At 50.2% G+C, this 16,375-nt stretch overlaps 1 protein-coding gene across 1 annotated transcript; it reads left to right on the forward strand.

The window, feature by feature from the left end:
- Positions 1-12,504: 12,504 nt before the first annotated feature.
- Positions 12,505-14,163, forward strand: LOC147970942 (uncharacterized). Its single transcript, XM_087523735.1, has 4 exons — positions 12,505-12,711; positions 12,773-13,195; positions 13,474-13,776; positions 13,948-14,163. Exons 1-4 carry the CDS (start codon positions 12,505-12,507, stop codon positions 14,161-14,163), a joined length of 1,149 nt encoding a protein of 382 aa, XP_087379861.1.
- Positions 14,164-16,375: the final 2,212 nt, after the last annotated feature.

A 16,375-nucleotide genomic window follows, 5' to 3' on the forward strand; every position in this document is an offset into this window, starting at 1 on the left:
CCTTGCAATCATGCCTCTCATATTTTTCTTGGAACCAGCGCATTTTTGCGAGTCCGGGAATATTATTTGCGTGCGCTAATTATTTCCCAAACCCCCCTTCATCTTTCTTTTCTTCTCCAATTTTGTTTTATGCTTAGAAATAAAGTTAAAGAGAGAGAGCAGAGTGCCCAACTGGGCCTCCTTAGGCCCACTCTCGCACCAGCCCACCTAGGCCACCCGCAGCAAGGCCAGCAGACCTCCCGCGCCGGCCCATAGGCACAGCCAACCCCCACCAGTTCTAACCTAGCCCGATCCCCCTCGGTCCTATTTTTTTCCTTCGTCCACCTCCTCGCACCGCCAGGAGAACCCGCAGCCCGATCCCCATCTCTCGCTCTCTCCCTCTCCCATCGATCTCTCCCACACCGCCGCCAGAGAGCCACGCTCAACCCCCACCTCTCACCCGCTGTCCTACTTCCTCTCGATCCCTCTCCTTTCCCCGCGCCTCCTCCATCCGCAGCCACCCTGCAGCAGAGCACCACGGCGCCCATCTCCTGCGCCTCCCCGTGCTGACGAACTCCACCTTCCCTGCGCCTGTGCTTCGCTGACCGAAGGCGTCGTCCTCAAACGTCGCCAGCACCACTCCTTTCGCCTGCGTGCTCCCTCCTGCTCCTTCGACCTCGCCTTGCCCTGCGACCGCGCCACCCGGCGAGCCCATGCTCTGGCACCGCGCTGTTGCACCCTTGTTGCTCGCGGGCGCCCTGGATGTCCGCGGCCTCGCCTTCCTGTGTCTCCACTTCTTCCTCCGCCCAAGACTCCCTTGAGCTCCTCTGCCTCCGCGCCCACCTGTCGTCGACGTTCCCGACGGGCTCGCCAAGAGCTTCCCCGAGCTACAACAGGAACCACACCGACACTTGTTCTCCCCGGATCCACCTCGGCCTCACCGGACAGATGCACCACCAGCAACATGTCTTGTTTCTTTTGGACCAGCAAGTACATCGCCAAGAACCCTACGCGGACGCATCGTCTCTAGGATTTTTGCCAAGTCCCCGCTCTGATGAACGTTTTGCAACCGCCAAGTCAAACTACAATGCGATGACCAGAACCGCGCCAAGTTGTTACCTGGTGCACCTACGATGTTTTGCCATGGACACAATCAATACGTGTTTCGGAACCAAGCGTCAAGTATCGTGAGTCCGAAGATCTTGGATGCACCAAGTCCCTCGACGACAAGTTCTTCTCCGGACGTGTACGACTACCGTCACTTGGGTTCGACAAGATGCCGAGTACCACTACGTTTGCCATGTACATCTACACCAAGACCGGACCATCAAGTACCGCGAGAACGTTTGTACCTCTACCGTCGCCGTGGATCCGACAAGTACCCCTACAAAAAGTGTACCTCTACCGTTGTCTTCGGAATCGCTAAGAACGTCAAGTACCCCTTCGAGATGAAGAGACCGGCAAGTTCGAATGACCCCAAGTACCTCTTCGAAATGACCGAGTACCATTACCATCGGACGCTCGAACGACTACAGGCCGAAACGTCAAGTTCCTCGATGAACCATGTACGACTACCATTTCTCGTGGATTCACCTAAGTACCATGAAATGGATGACCCTACAAGTTACTGTTGCCGTGTATGACTACCGTCGCCTTGGAGATGTTGGGTTCATCAAGTTCCTCTTCGGAAAAGTACCACTACTTCCATCGACGACCTGTGAACGACTACTTCCTCTACTTCCCTCGACGAAATCGAACCGTCCCGTTTGCACGCTTTGAAGGTATAACCGCCAAGAACGAACGTCCGAGAATGAATGCCTATGTCGTATGGGGTTCACCCTTTGTCTGCACCGTGTCCGAATTGTCACTCGTTTTCCATGCCACTAACCCATGGGAACCCGATAGTTGGGATCACCCACCATCTTTTGCATGCTCCCGTCACTTTTCCTTTTGCACCAGTATCTCCGTGAGCTATCGGAACCGGAATGTTGCCATGGCACCATTTCTGTTGTCATTGTCGTGGCACCCCTTTCGTTTTCGCCATGATGACAAATGCTTCATAATGCTCGTGTCAACTTTTAATAAACATTGCATAAACTTGTTCATGTCATCCGCATCATGATAACAACTTCTAAAAGGTTTAAATTGTTGTTGCATTAAATTGATAAATGCATATGGGGATTACCGGACTTGTTGTTTGTTATATCCGGCCCCATTTAAATTGGTTAGATGGTATAGTTTTTGTTATGCTTCACCTCTTACCATGTTAAGAACATTTAATATTTTTGGGTACCTAACCGAGAGTGAACTAAATTTGTAGTATTGTTTGTGCACTTTGCCATGCCATGCTTCATTAAACCGGACATGCATCAGACTTGATTGTGCATCATGCCATGATTATGTGGTGGTTGTTTACTACGTAGTTTGCTTCTTTTCGGTGTTGCTTCTTCGGGTTAGTTCCGATAACGTCGTGTTTGTGAGGATCCGTTCGACTTCGTCCGTTTGTCTTCTTCATGGACTCGTTCTTCTTCCTTGCGGGATTTCAGGCAAGATGACCATACCCGCGAAATCACTTCTATCTTTGGTTGCTAGATGCGCGCTCTTTTTCTATGCCTATGCTACGATGCTTACCACTTGCTTATCATGCCTCCCATATTGTTAAGCCAAGCCTCTAACCCACCTTGTCCTAGCAAACCGTTGTTTGGCTATGTCAGCGCTTTGCTCAGCCCCTCTTATAGCATTGTTAGTTGCAGGTGAAGATTGAAGTTTGTTCCTTGTTGGAACATGGAGATCGTTCCTTGTTGGAACGTTGTTTACTTGTTGGAATATCACAATATATCTTATTTAATTAATTCATCTATATACTTGGTAAAGGGTGGAAGGCTCGGCCTTATGCCTGGTGTTTTGTTCCACTCTTGCCGCCCTAGTTTCCGTCATATCGGTGTTATGTTCCCAGATTTTGCGTTCCTTACGCGGTTGGGTTATAGTGGGAACCCCTTGACAGTTCGCTTTGAATAAAACTCCTCCAGCAAGGCCCAACCTTGGTTTTACCATTCGCCACCTAGCCTCTTTTTTCCCTTGGGTTAGGCCAGCCCAAGGGTCATCTTTATTTTAAACCCCCGGGCCAGTGCTTGTCTAAGTGTTGGTCCAATACAGAGCACCATGCGGGGCCGTCCCTTGGCAACTTGGGTTACGTTGGCTCCCGTACGCTTAGCTTATCCGGTGTGCCCTGAGAACGAGATATGTGCAGCTCCTATCGGGATTGTCGGCACAGCGGGTGGTCTTGCTGGACTTGTTTTACCATTGTCGAGGATGTCTTGTAACCGGGATTCCGAGTCTGATCTCCCGCTAAAAGGAATATCCTTCGTTGACCGTGAGAGCTTGTGATGGGCTAAGTTGGGACACCCCTGCAGGGATTTGAACTTTCGAAAGCCGTGCCCGCGGTTATGGGCAGATGGGAATTTGTTAATGTCCGGTTGTAGAAAACCTAAACTTGACCTTAATTAAAATACATCAACCGCGTGTGTAACCGTGATGGTCTCTTTCCGGCGGAGTCCGGGAAGTGAACACGGTGTTGAAGTTATGTTTGACGTAGGTTGTTCTAGGATCACTTCTTGATCTTAGTTTTATCGACCGTGCCTTGCCTTCTCTTCTCGCTCTCATTTGCGTATGTTAGCCACCATATATGCTAGTCGCTTGCTGCAGCTCCACCTCATACCTTTACCTTACCCATAATCTTAAATAGTCTTGATCGCGAGGGTGTGAGATTGTTGAGTCCCCGTGACTCACAAATACTCCAAAACCAGCTTGCAGGTGCCGATGAGACCGTGCAGATGACGTAACCAAGCTCAGGAGGAGCTCGATGAAGATCTTGTCCTTTGTGTTGTTTCGTTCTAGTTGTTTAGTAGTGGAGCCCAGTTGGGACGATCGGGGATCTGTGTAGCTTTTGGGGTAGTCTTCTTTTATTTTGGTTCCATAGTCGGACCTTGATTTTATCTGTTTGATGTAATGCTTTATTCATGTATTGTGTGAAGTGGCGATTGTAAGCCAACTATGTATCTCTTTTCCCTTATTGTATTACATGCGTTGTGTGAAGATTACCTCACTTGCGACATTGCTTTCAATGCGGTTATGCCTCTAAGTCGTGCTTCGACACGTGGGAGATATAGCCGCATCGAGGGTGTTACAACTGTGCACTAGATTATGGATCTAGTTGGGACGACAACTTGCCCTACGCGGAGTTCTCATACAACAATTGTTACCAGGCCAGTTTGAAGATGGCACCGTTCGAAGCCCTATATGGACGAAGGTGCAGGACACCGTTAATGTGATATGAAGTTGGATACCGTAAGTTGTTTGGACCAGATTTGATTAAGGAGTCTGAAGAGAAGGTTAAACTGATTTGAGATAGACTAAAGGTAGCTCAGTCCAGACAAAAGAGTTATGCAGACTCTAAGCGCAAGGAGGTAGTCTATGAAATTGGAGACAGATCATATCTCCGTGTGTCACCGCTCCGAGGAGTTAAGCGATTTGGAGTCAAGGGAAAGTTAGCTCCGAGATTTGTAGGACCATACCGAGTTTTGGAACGTATGGGAGAGGTAGCCTACAAGTTGGAGTTACCCAAAGGACTGTCAGGAATTCATGATGTGTTTCACGTTTCCTAGCTGAAGAAGTGCCATGCAGAGATGGCCGATATACCTCTGAGAGATACCGTGCCCCTGGAAGCAATTTAGTTGGATAGTGATCTGACTTATGAGGAGAAACCAGTCAAGATTCTCGAGTTTGCCAGCTGAGTTACTCGCAGCAAGGTTATAAAGTTTTGCAAAGTTCAGTGGAGCCACCATACCGTGGATAAAGCCACCTGGGAACAAGTGGATGATCTACGCAAAGACCACCCACACCTATTTTCTAGCCAACCTGAATCTCGAGGGCGCGATTCATTTTAACGGGGGTAGGTTTGTAACATCCCAAATTTTCAATTTGGAATGTTATACATAGGTCATTCATGCATATCATTTTTTTATCGCATTTCGTTTCGCAAATCCTCGAAATTCTAAGCAACTCAAGGACCCATGGAGAGAGTTGGGAATTTCGTTATTTTCATATTTGAGTTTTCTCAAATTTTGAAAAGAGGATCATTTGGTTTTGATTATTTTTCCTCTCCGAAAATATTTCTAATTAAAATATATGACAGGAGATAATATGACTTCTCCAAAAAAAGGAAATATTAGAGGAAAAATATTATACTCAATTAAGTTATTTTATTTGGATTTTATTGCAATTTTATTTGAATTAGGAAAATTATGCATTTTCCAAAATTGCATTAGAGGCCCAAATAAATGTTCACTTTGTCCGCAATATTATTAGGGGACCGTGAAAATTTATTTCAGGATTTTTGGACTCCGTTTAGTATTTCTTTTATTTGTTTTTCCGCATCAGGATTTATTTTAAAAAAATGAACCGACCTAACCGGGTCGTGTCCGACTAGAACTCCTAGCCCGGCCGGCCTTATAAGCCGGGAGGCCCGAGCCCGCCAAACCACCAGCCCTGAGCCCGAAACCGTAGCCGCCCGCTTGCGCCGCCGCCACCGCACGTAGCCGCCGCCGCTAGCCGCCGCCCCATCCTACCGCCCGCTGCCGCCGCTAGCCGCCGTCCCGCCACCCCGCCGCTGGACCCGATCTCGCCGGAGGTAACCGCTGCTGCCGCCGGTTTTCATAAGAAAACCATTCGGTTCTTTTAAAAACCCTAGTTCAGTTTTTTTTATCGGTTTTCGTTCGGTTTTTCTTTGGTTTAGTTAAATAGCTGACGTTCGTCCGTACGTTCATTTTAGCGAACGCAGTTCGTCAGTTAGCCATAGACAACGAACATTCGTTCGTTAGCCTATTCGTCTCATTTTATTTTTCCAGGGTTTTTCCGTGATTATTTTCGATCGTGATTTCTACCCTAATCTTCGATCTAGTATATTTTTTCGCTCATTTATGCAAATCAGGTGAAACAAGTGCCTAGATCTTTGTCTCGAAGCCCTCTTTCTGTTTAACCAACTTGAACAAGATTTTGATACTGTAAAATTTGACTTTAGTCCAGATTAGTAATCGGATCTTGTTCCTTTCGTAGTTTGAGTTTCGTTGCTCCGTTGGATTTGATTCATTTGGCAAACCGGAGTTCTTTAGTTGAACTTTCTGGTTAAATCTTTTATTCAAAGTTTTCCCCGTGTATCTTTGCTTGATTACTTATGTATGCTATTGTTTGTTTGCGGTAGAACACCCGGAGTGTGAAGCGTGCTACTACGAGTCTTTAGGATTTGCAGATCGTCGGCAAGGCAAGTAACACATTGATCATACTTTTTCATACCCAGTTTTTATGCATTAGTTTCAACCCTCACACATTGCATGAGTAGGACCTCTTAACATGTGGGTTTGGGAAGTAGTTGATGAGGTAGAACCTATTGCCCTATTTATGATCAAACCCTAGGGAGTTACCGCTATGTTATGCTTATTGCCAGGCTATGCTCGTAGACGTGGATTGGGTTTGAGAGTATCCATGACAGATGTGAGATTGTTAATTAATGGTTCAACTTAAGGTGGCAACTTTAATACACATCTGGGTGGATTGCTTGTGGGCACTTGGGGTTATACCAGTGTTGTCCTAGGAGATCCCGGGGTTATACCGTGTGATCCTCCTATGGTCCGCCACCCAGGCTCAAAGGAATCATAACATTATTCATGCTAGAAACTTCCGTGTGCAGCCACAAGCTATTATGGGCACTAGCATAGTGGAGTAAGTTGCATGACCTCTTCTAGTGGTAGACTAGCAGATGTAGGGGATGTAGGTTGGTACGGTCTACCCGGGGTTAGAGTTAATGTTTCTAAAAGACTGTGTCTCGGTCATCCGTTTCTCAAAGACCTTGTAGTGCGAGAAATCCAACGGAGGAGATCGAGTCTTGTGGGGAGAAGTGCGCAAACCTCTGCAGAGTGTACAAACTAATCATGGTTAGCCGTGTCCCCGGTTATGGACATCTTGAGTATCTGGTTCTCGGATTATCATATGGATCTCATCACTTTTAACTTAATTTGTTGGGTTGATTATTACTTTTAATAGGGATTGAGATGGGGGTACCATTCTCAATGTTGTTTCAACTACCATGATAGTTAAATAAAATATATTCCTTTGTTGTAGGGAAAAATTGGCTTTTCGCAAAAACATTGTAACCGTAGAGCCTCCACCAGCCATATATGCATGTAGTGATAGCATTTATTTGTTCATTGCTCTATTGTGTTACGTTGCCCGCATATTCCATGTGCTAACCTGTTTTCAGGCTGCAACGTATTATGTTGCAGACTTTCCAGATGACGAGTAAGGTGCCATAGGTCGTTTGTCTTGCACTCTGCTATGCCGTTGGAGTTGATGGACACACTTTATCTTCCAAGTCTTCCGTTGTTATCGTATTTAGATGGCCTTAAGCCATATTTATTGTATTTAGTTCTCTTTTGAGACATTCGATGTAATAAGTGTGTGATTGCTACTCTGTTATAAATCCTCCGAGTATTGTGTGTGTCAGCATTACCGATCCAGGATGACACTGAAACATAGAGACTTGACCATCTGAGGTCGGGTTGCTACAAGAACTAGGGTTTGAGAGGAGATGGTGTTGGTGATGTTGATGGAGATTGACCCTCTCTCGATGAGAGGATCATTGGTGATGATGAGGGCTTCGATTTCCCCCTCCAGGAGGGAGGTTTCCCCGGCAGAACAACTCCGCCGAAGCCCTAGATTGGTTCTGCCCAGGTTCCGCCTCGAGACGGCGGCGCTTTGTCCCAAAAGCTTCCTCTTGATTTTTTTTTCTAGGTCAAAACATATCATATAGTAGAATATGGGCACCGGAGGCTTGCCAGGGGGCCCACAAGGCTGGGGCACACCCAGGGGGTAGGGCGCGCCCCCACCCTTTTGGCTTCCCGGTGGGGCCCCTCTCGTACTTTCTTCGCCCAATATTTTTATATATTCCAAAATAATTCTCCGTAAATTTTCAGGACTCTCGAAGTTGTTCAGAATAGGTCTCTCAGCTTTGCTCCTTTTCTAGTCCAGAATTCTAGATGCCAGCATTCTCCGTCTTCATGAAAACCTTGTGAAATAAGAGAGAAAATCCATAAGTATTGTTCTATGATATGTAATAACATACCATACTGCAATAAATATCAATATAAAAGCATGATGCAAAATGGACATATCAACTCCCCCAAGCTTAGACCTCGCTTGTCCTCAAGCAAAAGCCAAAATCGAAAAATATGTCCACCTATTTAGAGATAGAGGTGTCGATAAAATAAAATACGGACATGAGGGCATTGTGATCATCTTTAGAACATCAACATATCTTCTCATATTATTTCTTATGCTAAATTAATAATTTGTTCACAAGGTAAAGTATGAATCAGAAACTTCATTGAAAACTAAGAAACTATGATCTCAGTCATCGAAGCAATTGCAATTTATCATAACATCGGAAAGATTCCACTCAAGGGCTTTTCAGCAAGTCCACATACTCAACTATCATATAGTCTTTCACAGTTGCTAATACTCAGGCGATACTTATGGGTTCAAAGCCTCAGTTGGACACAGAGAAAGATAGGGGCTTATAGTTTCGCCTCCCAACCTTTTACCTCAAGGGTAATGTCAACAATAATACTTTATGATAACCTATGTCCGAGTGGATATATATATATATATACATGGATCTTTCTCCAACACATAGTGCTTGCCAAAAAGAAAAGGAGTAAAAAGGAAAGGTGAAGATCACCATGACTCTTGTATAAGGGTAGAGGATAAAAGGAAAAGATAGGCCCTTCGCAGAGGGAAGCCGAGGTTGTCATACGCATTTATAGTTGGATGCACAACATCTTAATGCAAAAGAACATAACTTTATATTGCCGCTTGTGATAAAGAACTTTATTATGCAGTCTGTCGCTTTTATTTCTTCCATATCCCAAGTTCGTATAAAACTTATTTTCTCCACACTAAAAGATCATACATATTTAGAGAGCAATTTTTATTGCTTGCACCAATGACAACTTACTTGAAGGATCTTACTCAATCCATTGGTAGGTATGGTGGACTCTCATGACAAAACTAGTTTAAGGGATATTTGGATGCACAAGTACTATCTCTACTTGGTGCAAAGGATTTGGCTAGCATAAGAGGGAAAAGCAAGCTCAACATGTTGGAGGATCCATGACAATATAACTTCTATTCGTATATAAGAAAACATAACCCATTATGTTGTCTTCCTTGTCCAACATTGACTTGTTAGCATGTCATATTTTAATGAGTGCTCACAATTACAAAAGATGTCCAACATAGTATATTTATATGTGAAACCTCTCTTTCTTTATTACTTCCTATTAATTGTAACAATGACCAAAACTATGTTTTCAACTCTCAACAACTTTTATTCATCATACTCTTTATATGTGAAGTAATCACTCTCCATAGGATCATTATATGATCTTTTTATTTCTTTTTATTCTTTCTCTAGTTTTATTCCCTCAAGATTAGAGCAAGAAAGCAAAGCCCTCAACTCAAAACTACTCTTTATTATATATAACTCATGGACTCAATTACACAGATAGATCTCAAAACAAAACAAAAGCTAGATCATACTAAAATTTTATTCTACTTGTCGGTGTTCTGGGAACAGGGGTAGCCAGACTTGCCTGCCTGCGGCCCATGGCATGGCTCCATCAATGGCGTGGTACCGTCGACCTTCAGCATAGACAACTCAAGACCCTCGCGAGGGGCCAAGCCTCGCGAGGCAGGTGACAGCAAAACCTCCTGAAGGAGCGGCCTCCTCAGGCTGGCTCCTGAGGAGCGGAGATTTCTGTGCAAGCCCTCACCTCGTGAGGTTCGGATGACGCGAGCCATGACGACCAAGGCCAGGCGGGCGCTAGGAGGCGCAGTATAGCAGTTTCCTCTTTGGTGCTAAGGAGGCAAGTGCAGGTGCAGAGTCCCAAGGAATCAGCCAAAGGTTTCCATTTCCATGAAAAACACCAAGACCACCAGGACGGCAGGACGGAGGTTATCACCGAGCCCACCATGGCGTCACGACCAGAAGCTTTGCAGGCGAAGACTAACTTTTGTCAGGATAAGATGTACTAGTTGTCCCCCTTTGAATTTGGCCATTGTGGGATCCCTTCCCACCTTCGTTTTGGGGGAAGAGGACCAAAGCCACTATAAATAGGACTTAGCCACCATCGTAGACGGGGAGGGATCATTCAGATCATCCTCTCCCCCACTAGCTCAAGAACACACCTCTTGAGGTTGTTCGCCCGATGTACTAGTTCATCCTCAGCCCATGTCGAGGCCAATCCACCACAAAGAAGGACAGGGGTTTTACACCGCAAGGTGGCCCGAACCTGGTAAACTGGCTTGTCCCATTTCCTTCTAGTTCATCGAGCTAGGCCATGGGATCGGTGAGTAGGCAGACTGGGAAGGTTGAGTTCCTTGCACGCACCCTCAAGTTAGAACCTATCCAGGGTCTGCGGAGCCTGGAATTCGACATTTGGCGTGCCAGGTAGGGGTGCGCCGAAGATTCGCCCCTCCGTCCGGTGCGCTCCGCTGTTCGGTTCTCATGGCAAGTGCTGCTCCATCGACTGGATCGACGGGTGCCTTCGGGGAAGCCATGGGCCTCCGGGCTTTCACCCCCGCCCTGCGGAGGTGAAGTGGCCACCCAAGTTCAGGCTAGAGCTGCCGCCCCGATACGACGCCACGGCGGACCTGGCAGGTTTTCTCCGGGCGTATGCGGAGAATGTTTTGGCGACCGGCGACGACGACAAGGTCATGGAGAACTAGTTTCCCATGGCTCTCGCGGGCGCTCCACGCGCCTGGCTCCTTGACTTGTCAGAGTCTTTGGTGGCCTCCTGGGAGGAGCTGCGTGGCCTCTTCATCGCGTGCTTCATGGCGCCAACACCCCACGCCATCGCGGCCCTCCTCGGCGGTTCGCATGCACCACCCTCGGACAGCCACGCCAAGAAGTTCTTTCGCTAGGTGGGCGCCGCCCTCGTACCGCCACGCCAAGAGGTTCTTTTGCCAGGTGGGCACCGACCACGTACGATGGGGAACACCACCTGGCTGGGTGGCGCCTAAAGCCGACCTCACCTTCGACTCCAGCGACCATCCCGCGACCATGGCCGGCGCCGGCGCGCTCCCGATGCTTTGCACTCCCACCATCTGCAACATAACAGTCACCAGGACCCTCATCAATGGCGGCGCCAGCCTCAATGTCCTCTCCATGGAGGCATTCGGCCTACTACACGTGCCCCATGGCTGGCTCCGCCCCACCAAGCCTTTCTCTGGAGTCATCGACGGATCCACCTGTCCCATCGGGCAGATCCGCCTCCCTGTCACCTTCGACACCCGCAACAACTACCGCACTGAGCTCATCGACTTCGACATCGCCAGCATCGGCCTACCATACAACGCCATTCTCGGGTACTCAGCCTTGGCCAAGTTCATGGCGGCAACCCACCCGGGCTACAATCTCATGAAGATGTCGGGTAGCAGCGGCGTCCTCACCATAGTGGGGGACACCAAGGGCGCGCTCTTAGCCCTCAGGCACGCCTTCTGGGCTGCGGCAGCCGCGCAGGCAAACAAGGAGGGAGCCGCGGAAGCTCCGTGGGCTGCACCAGCGAAGAAGAAGCAATTGTTTTCTCAAGATCGTGTCGAGACGAAGCAGGCGTCGGTCGATGAAGACGGGGAATCGGGCTCCATCTTCACCAAAGGCGTCGGCCTCCCTCCAGACCAAGAAGAGGCGTTGGTCGGCTTCTTACGCACGAACAACGATGTGTTCGCATGGGAGCCCAAGGATCTGATCTGGTCAGTGGTGAAGTCTCGGGAGGCAAGGACCCTTATTGAAGACCTGGAGGAGACGTTTGCCAGCCTACACAAAGTGGACCTACGACTCAACCCAGAGAAATGTGTGTTTGGTGTCCCCTCTAGCAAGCTGATGGGTTTCCTGATGTTGCACGGGGGGATCGAGGCCAACCTGGATAAGGTCAAGGCCATGGAAAGAATGAGCCCACCACAAACCCTCAAGGAGATGCAGAAGCTCATGGGTTGTGTAACCTCGCTCGGGCGCTTCATCTACAAGCTGGGGGAGTGCGCCCTCCCATTCTTCAAACTAATGAAAAATAAAGGACCATTCGAGTGGACTCCGGAGGCTGACATGGCCTTCCAAGACCTCAAGAAGTACCTCACCAGCCCACCGGTGCTGGTAGCACCACGTCCCCTCGAGCCTTTGGTGCTCTACCAGGCCACCACGCCTAACTCCGCCAGCGCAGCGCTGGTGGCGGTGCGGGAGCAACGCCTGAACAAGGGCTCATGGTGAAGCACCTCGTCCCCGGCTGAGGCGCTGTAGCCTGAGGATGGCACTCCTGAGGCCCCAGCCACCCTGCCAGTCAAGACGCTCCTGGGAGCTCGGCCAATCCTCCCGATAGCAAGGCTCCTGAGGACAGTGCTCCGAAGGCCACGGTTGCCCTGATGGATGACATGGCTCCTAAGGACCCTCATCCCCAGGAGGTACAAGACCCCGCCGATGCGTCCGCCCTCGTCGAGCACCTGGTGTACTTCATCAGCATGGTGCTATGCGATGCACGGGCACGCTACCCCATGCTGCGAAAGCTCTTGCTCGCACTCCTCGTCGCCTCCCAAAAGCAGTGCCACTACTTCCAAGGCCACCCCATCAAGGTTGTCTCGGCATACCCACTGGAGGGTAGCCGAATGGAACATCGAAGTGCAGGCGTTCTAGTTGGAGTTCAGCACCACCAGAGTCAACAAGGGTGCGGCCCTCGCCGACTTCGTGGAAGAATGGACTGATGTTCCCAACCCAGAAGTGGGTGAGGACTTTTCCCTCTCGCCGGGAAGTGAAGCACCAGATGGTTGGGTCATGTACTTCGACGGTGCATTCGCGTGTCAGGGCACGGGGGCTGGAGTCGTACTCATCTCGCCTACCCATGACAAGCTCTACTACGTCGTGCAGCTCTACTTCCAGCAGGGCGAGAAGGTCTCTAACAACATCGCTGGGTATGAAGGCCTGATCGTCGGTCTCAAGGCTGCGGCAAGTTTGGGAGTGAGGCGCCTCACCATCAGGGGGAACTCCCAGCTCCTCGTCAACTTCACCAACAAAGCATACAAGCCGAAGGACAAGCACATGGAGGCATACCTCGAGGAGGTACGCAAAATTGAGAAACAATTCTTGGGCTTAGAGTTGTAGCACATGCCACACGGCACGAACAAGGAGGCAGACGGCATCGCCAAGAGGGCATCTCAGCACCTGCCTCAGGAGCCTGGCGTCTTTGAGGAGCGGCTCTTCAAGCCGTTGGCAGCCCCCCCCCCCCCACCCCGGGACCAGCATCGCCTCAAGAGGAGCTCCCCCCGGTACCCCTCTCGGGCGCCCCGGCTTGCGGCCTAACCTCGGGAGCCCGCCTGCTCCTCGCGCTCGAGCCTTAGGAGAGGAGCTGGACCGAGGAATTCAAGGCGTACCTGCTCCAAGGCACCTTGCCGGAGAAGGAGGAAGACACAGAGCGGGTAGCTCGCCAGGCCATCGCGTACTACATCAAGGACGGTGAGCTTTATCAAAAACGGCTGAACAACGTCTCTCTGCAATGCATCTCCAGGGAGCAGGGATGCGAGCTGCTGGCCAACATACTTGCCGGGGACTGCGGGCATCACTCTTCATCATGCACCCTCATGGGCAAGGCGTTCTGCAGTGGATTCTATTGGCCCACGGTGCTCAATGATGCCACCGAGCTGGTAAGATCCTGTGAAGCCTGCCAATTCCATGCCAAGCCGATCCACCAGCCCACTCAGGGTCTCTAGACCATCCCGCTCTTATGGCCGTTTGCGGTCTGGGGGCTGGACATCTTGGGCTCGTTCCCTCGAGTGCCCGGGGGCTACCGTTACCTCTATGTCGCCATTGAAAAGTTCACCAAGTGGGCAGAGGTGGAGGCCGTCCACACCATCCTGGCTGGCTCGACCGTCAAAATCATCAAGGGCCTCATGAGCCGGTTCGAGGTTCCTAACCGTATCATCATGGACAATGGCTCGCAGTTCACCAGCAACCTTTTCAAAACATATTCTGCTAACCTTGGAATGCAGATATGCTACGCCTCGGTGGCACACCCCAGGAGCAATGGCTAGGCTGAGCGCGCTAACGCGGAGGTCCTGAGGGGCCTCAAGGCAAGAACCATCAAGAAGAAGCTCGAGGCCTCCGGCAGGGGCTGGCTCGACGAGCTTCGGTCCGTGATGTGGTCCATCGGCACCACTTCAACCAAGCCGACGGGAGAGACTCTGTTCTTCCTCGTCTACTGAGTAGAAGCAGTTCTCCCTCACGAGGTCAGGCATCGCTGCACGTAGGTCTTGGTGTTTGACGAGGCACGCCAGGTCGCCCTACGGGGGATGGACCTCGTGCTGGGGGAGGAACACCGCCGCCAAGCCTCGCTCCGAGCGGCAAGGTACCAGCAGGTGCTGCAGCGGTACCACTGTCGCGGTGTCCGCTCCAGGACGCTCGAGGTGGGTGATCTCATCCTAAGGCGGGTGCTCTCCGTGGAGGGGTTGCGTAAGCTCTCACCCATGTGGGAGGGCCCGTTCAGGATCGCCCATGTCTCCAGGTCTGGCGCCGCATGCCTGGAGACGCAGGACGGGATCCCCATCCTGAACGAATGGAACATCCAGCACCTCTGGAAGTCCTACCCATGAAGCAAGGCACCACGCTTGTGAAGGTCTTCGCTCGTGACACTCTCATGTAATAATGAGTTGGGGTTGTACACGCCCCGGAGTCTCCTAAGGTCGCCCTTGGGCCTCACGAGGGCTCCCACCCACATCCTAGTGGAGGCCCCATGCTCCGCGCTGGTGGGAAGACAAGAAGACTAGTCTAGGTGCCGGATGCGGCTTGTCATTTGCTTGCTTTCTGTAGCTGGTTTTCGACTTCTTGAGTGAAATTTGGAGTTTTTGCATCTTTTGTTTGCTAGAGTTGGAACTTTCTCCCTTGTTCGTTCTCCTTTCCAATATTGTCCCAGGAAGAGCGGCATTGCCCTTCGCTCCTCCTCGTGCGTCCTGCGCGCGGGGGCTAGGCAGGTGTGTACGCCTGGGATCACCCGCAACCACACCTCGCCAAAGACTTGTTGCCCAGAGCTCCGGCATCCTTAATCCATGCGAGACTTCTCGAATGATCTCGTGGACATGCGTACCCTCTTAAGTCCGTGCCTCCGGGCAGCCTGACGTGGTGTACCAACCACAACCAACCCACGCTCGGGAGCTCGTCCGAGGAAGGACGAGAGGCCTCATGAGGCATTTTAAAAACTCTGCAGCTATACAACGTCTCCTGAGGATCGACGGCTCCTGAGTCATCAAGAAGGAAGTCCTGGGGAGATACCTCAGGAAAGGCGCGCCCTCGCAACGCGGGAGACTACTACAAGCACACCGAGATAAGTTACCCTAGCCGCACCTAGTAAAAACACGGGTACCATGGCACAATATCAAGATAACAAACACAGCATAGTGGAGCAAGTGCCATAGTCCATTACACACCCCAGCGGGGCCTTCTACTTTTTTCAAATGTAGGAGAAAGGAAAGGTAAAACAAAAGCGGGCCCCACGGCTGCAGCAGCTCCCGAGGCCCAGCTCCAGCAGTGCCTGAGCTCAGCCCGAGTCTTCCTCCTGCTTCACTTGAGCATGGCGACGAGATGGCTCATCGCTGTTGACACACAAACACGTCACGTGTACCCTCGACTCCGGGGGTGATGCACCGCAGCTCACGTCGAAGGAGACCCGACCGACAGCGCGATATGCAAGACAGTCGACGGGCGCTTTTGCAGACCCGAAAACCCCACACCCCCGGGAGGGACCCCGTCAGGGAGTGCGGCGGCTATGGGCTGCTCTAGGTCGATTCGCTCGCCCCTAGAGCCTCGGAATTCGCAGCTCTCAAACACGAAGAACAGCGAAGAACAAGATAGAAAAACGGTGGAGAGATAAAACGTATATGAAAAAGTAGTGTATTGATTTGTTCGATTGTGTCTTGTTCAATCGGCCGTCACCCCCAACATATATAAGAGGCGGCTGGACTTCCCGTACAAGCAAAGGATTTATCTAGGCTTTCCTTACAAGAAAATTACATCAATTCACGTCCTAGAATCCTAGTTCTGGTCCCACTCGGATTCAGCCCGAATCTGGTCCAATCTTCTGTCTTGCTCCTTGCGTGGGCTGTGGAATCTGCATATGACTTCCGATGGAGACGGTTCAAATATCAATTATGTGTGCTTCGACGAGGCCAACAATCCGTATGTTGATCACTTTTCCAAATAAGGCCATCTTGAATACTCCACGGGGTCATCTCTAATTTCGAGTCGGACTCG

This window comes from Triticum urartu, chromosome 5A, assembly GCF_056163025.1.
Source record: "Triticum urartu cultivar PI428250 chromosome 5A, HENAU_Tu73, whole genome shotgun sequence".
Taxonomy (NCBI): Eukaryota; Viridiplantae; Streptophyta; class Magnoliopsida; order Poales; family Poaceae; genus Triticum; species Triticum urartu.

Excerpts from the sequence above, each read along its gene's own strand:
- LOC147970942 (XM_087523735.1), top strand. The coding sequence starts at position 12,505 with ATGGATGACATGGCTCCTAAGGACCCTCATCCCCAGGAGGTACAAGAC. Across the intron at positions 13,196-13,473 it reads TGGAGGCATACCTCGAGGAG|GAGAGGAGCTGGACCGAGGA; the intron begins GTACGCAAAATT and ends CTCGAGCCTTAG. Across the intron at positions 13,777-13,947 it reads TCAATGATGCCACCGAGCTG|TTCACCAAGTGGGCAGAGGT; the intron begins GTAAGATCCTGT and ends GCCATTGAAAAG.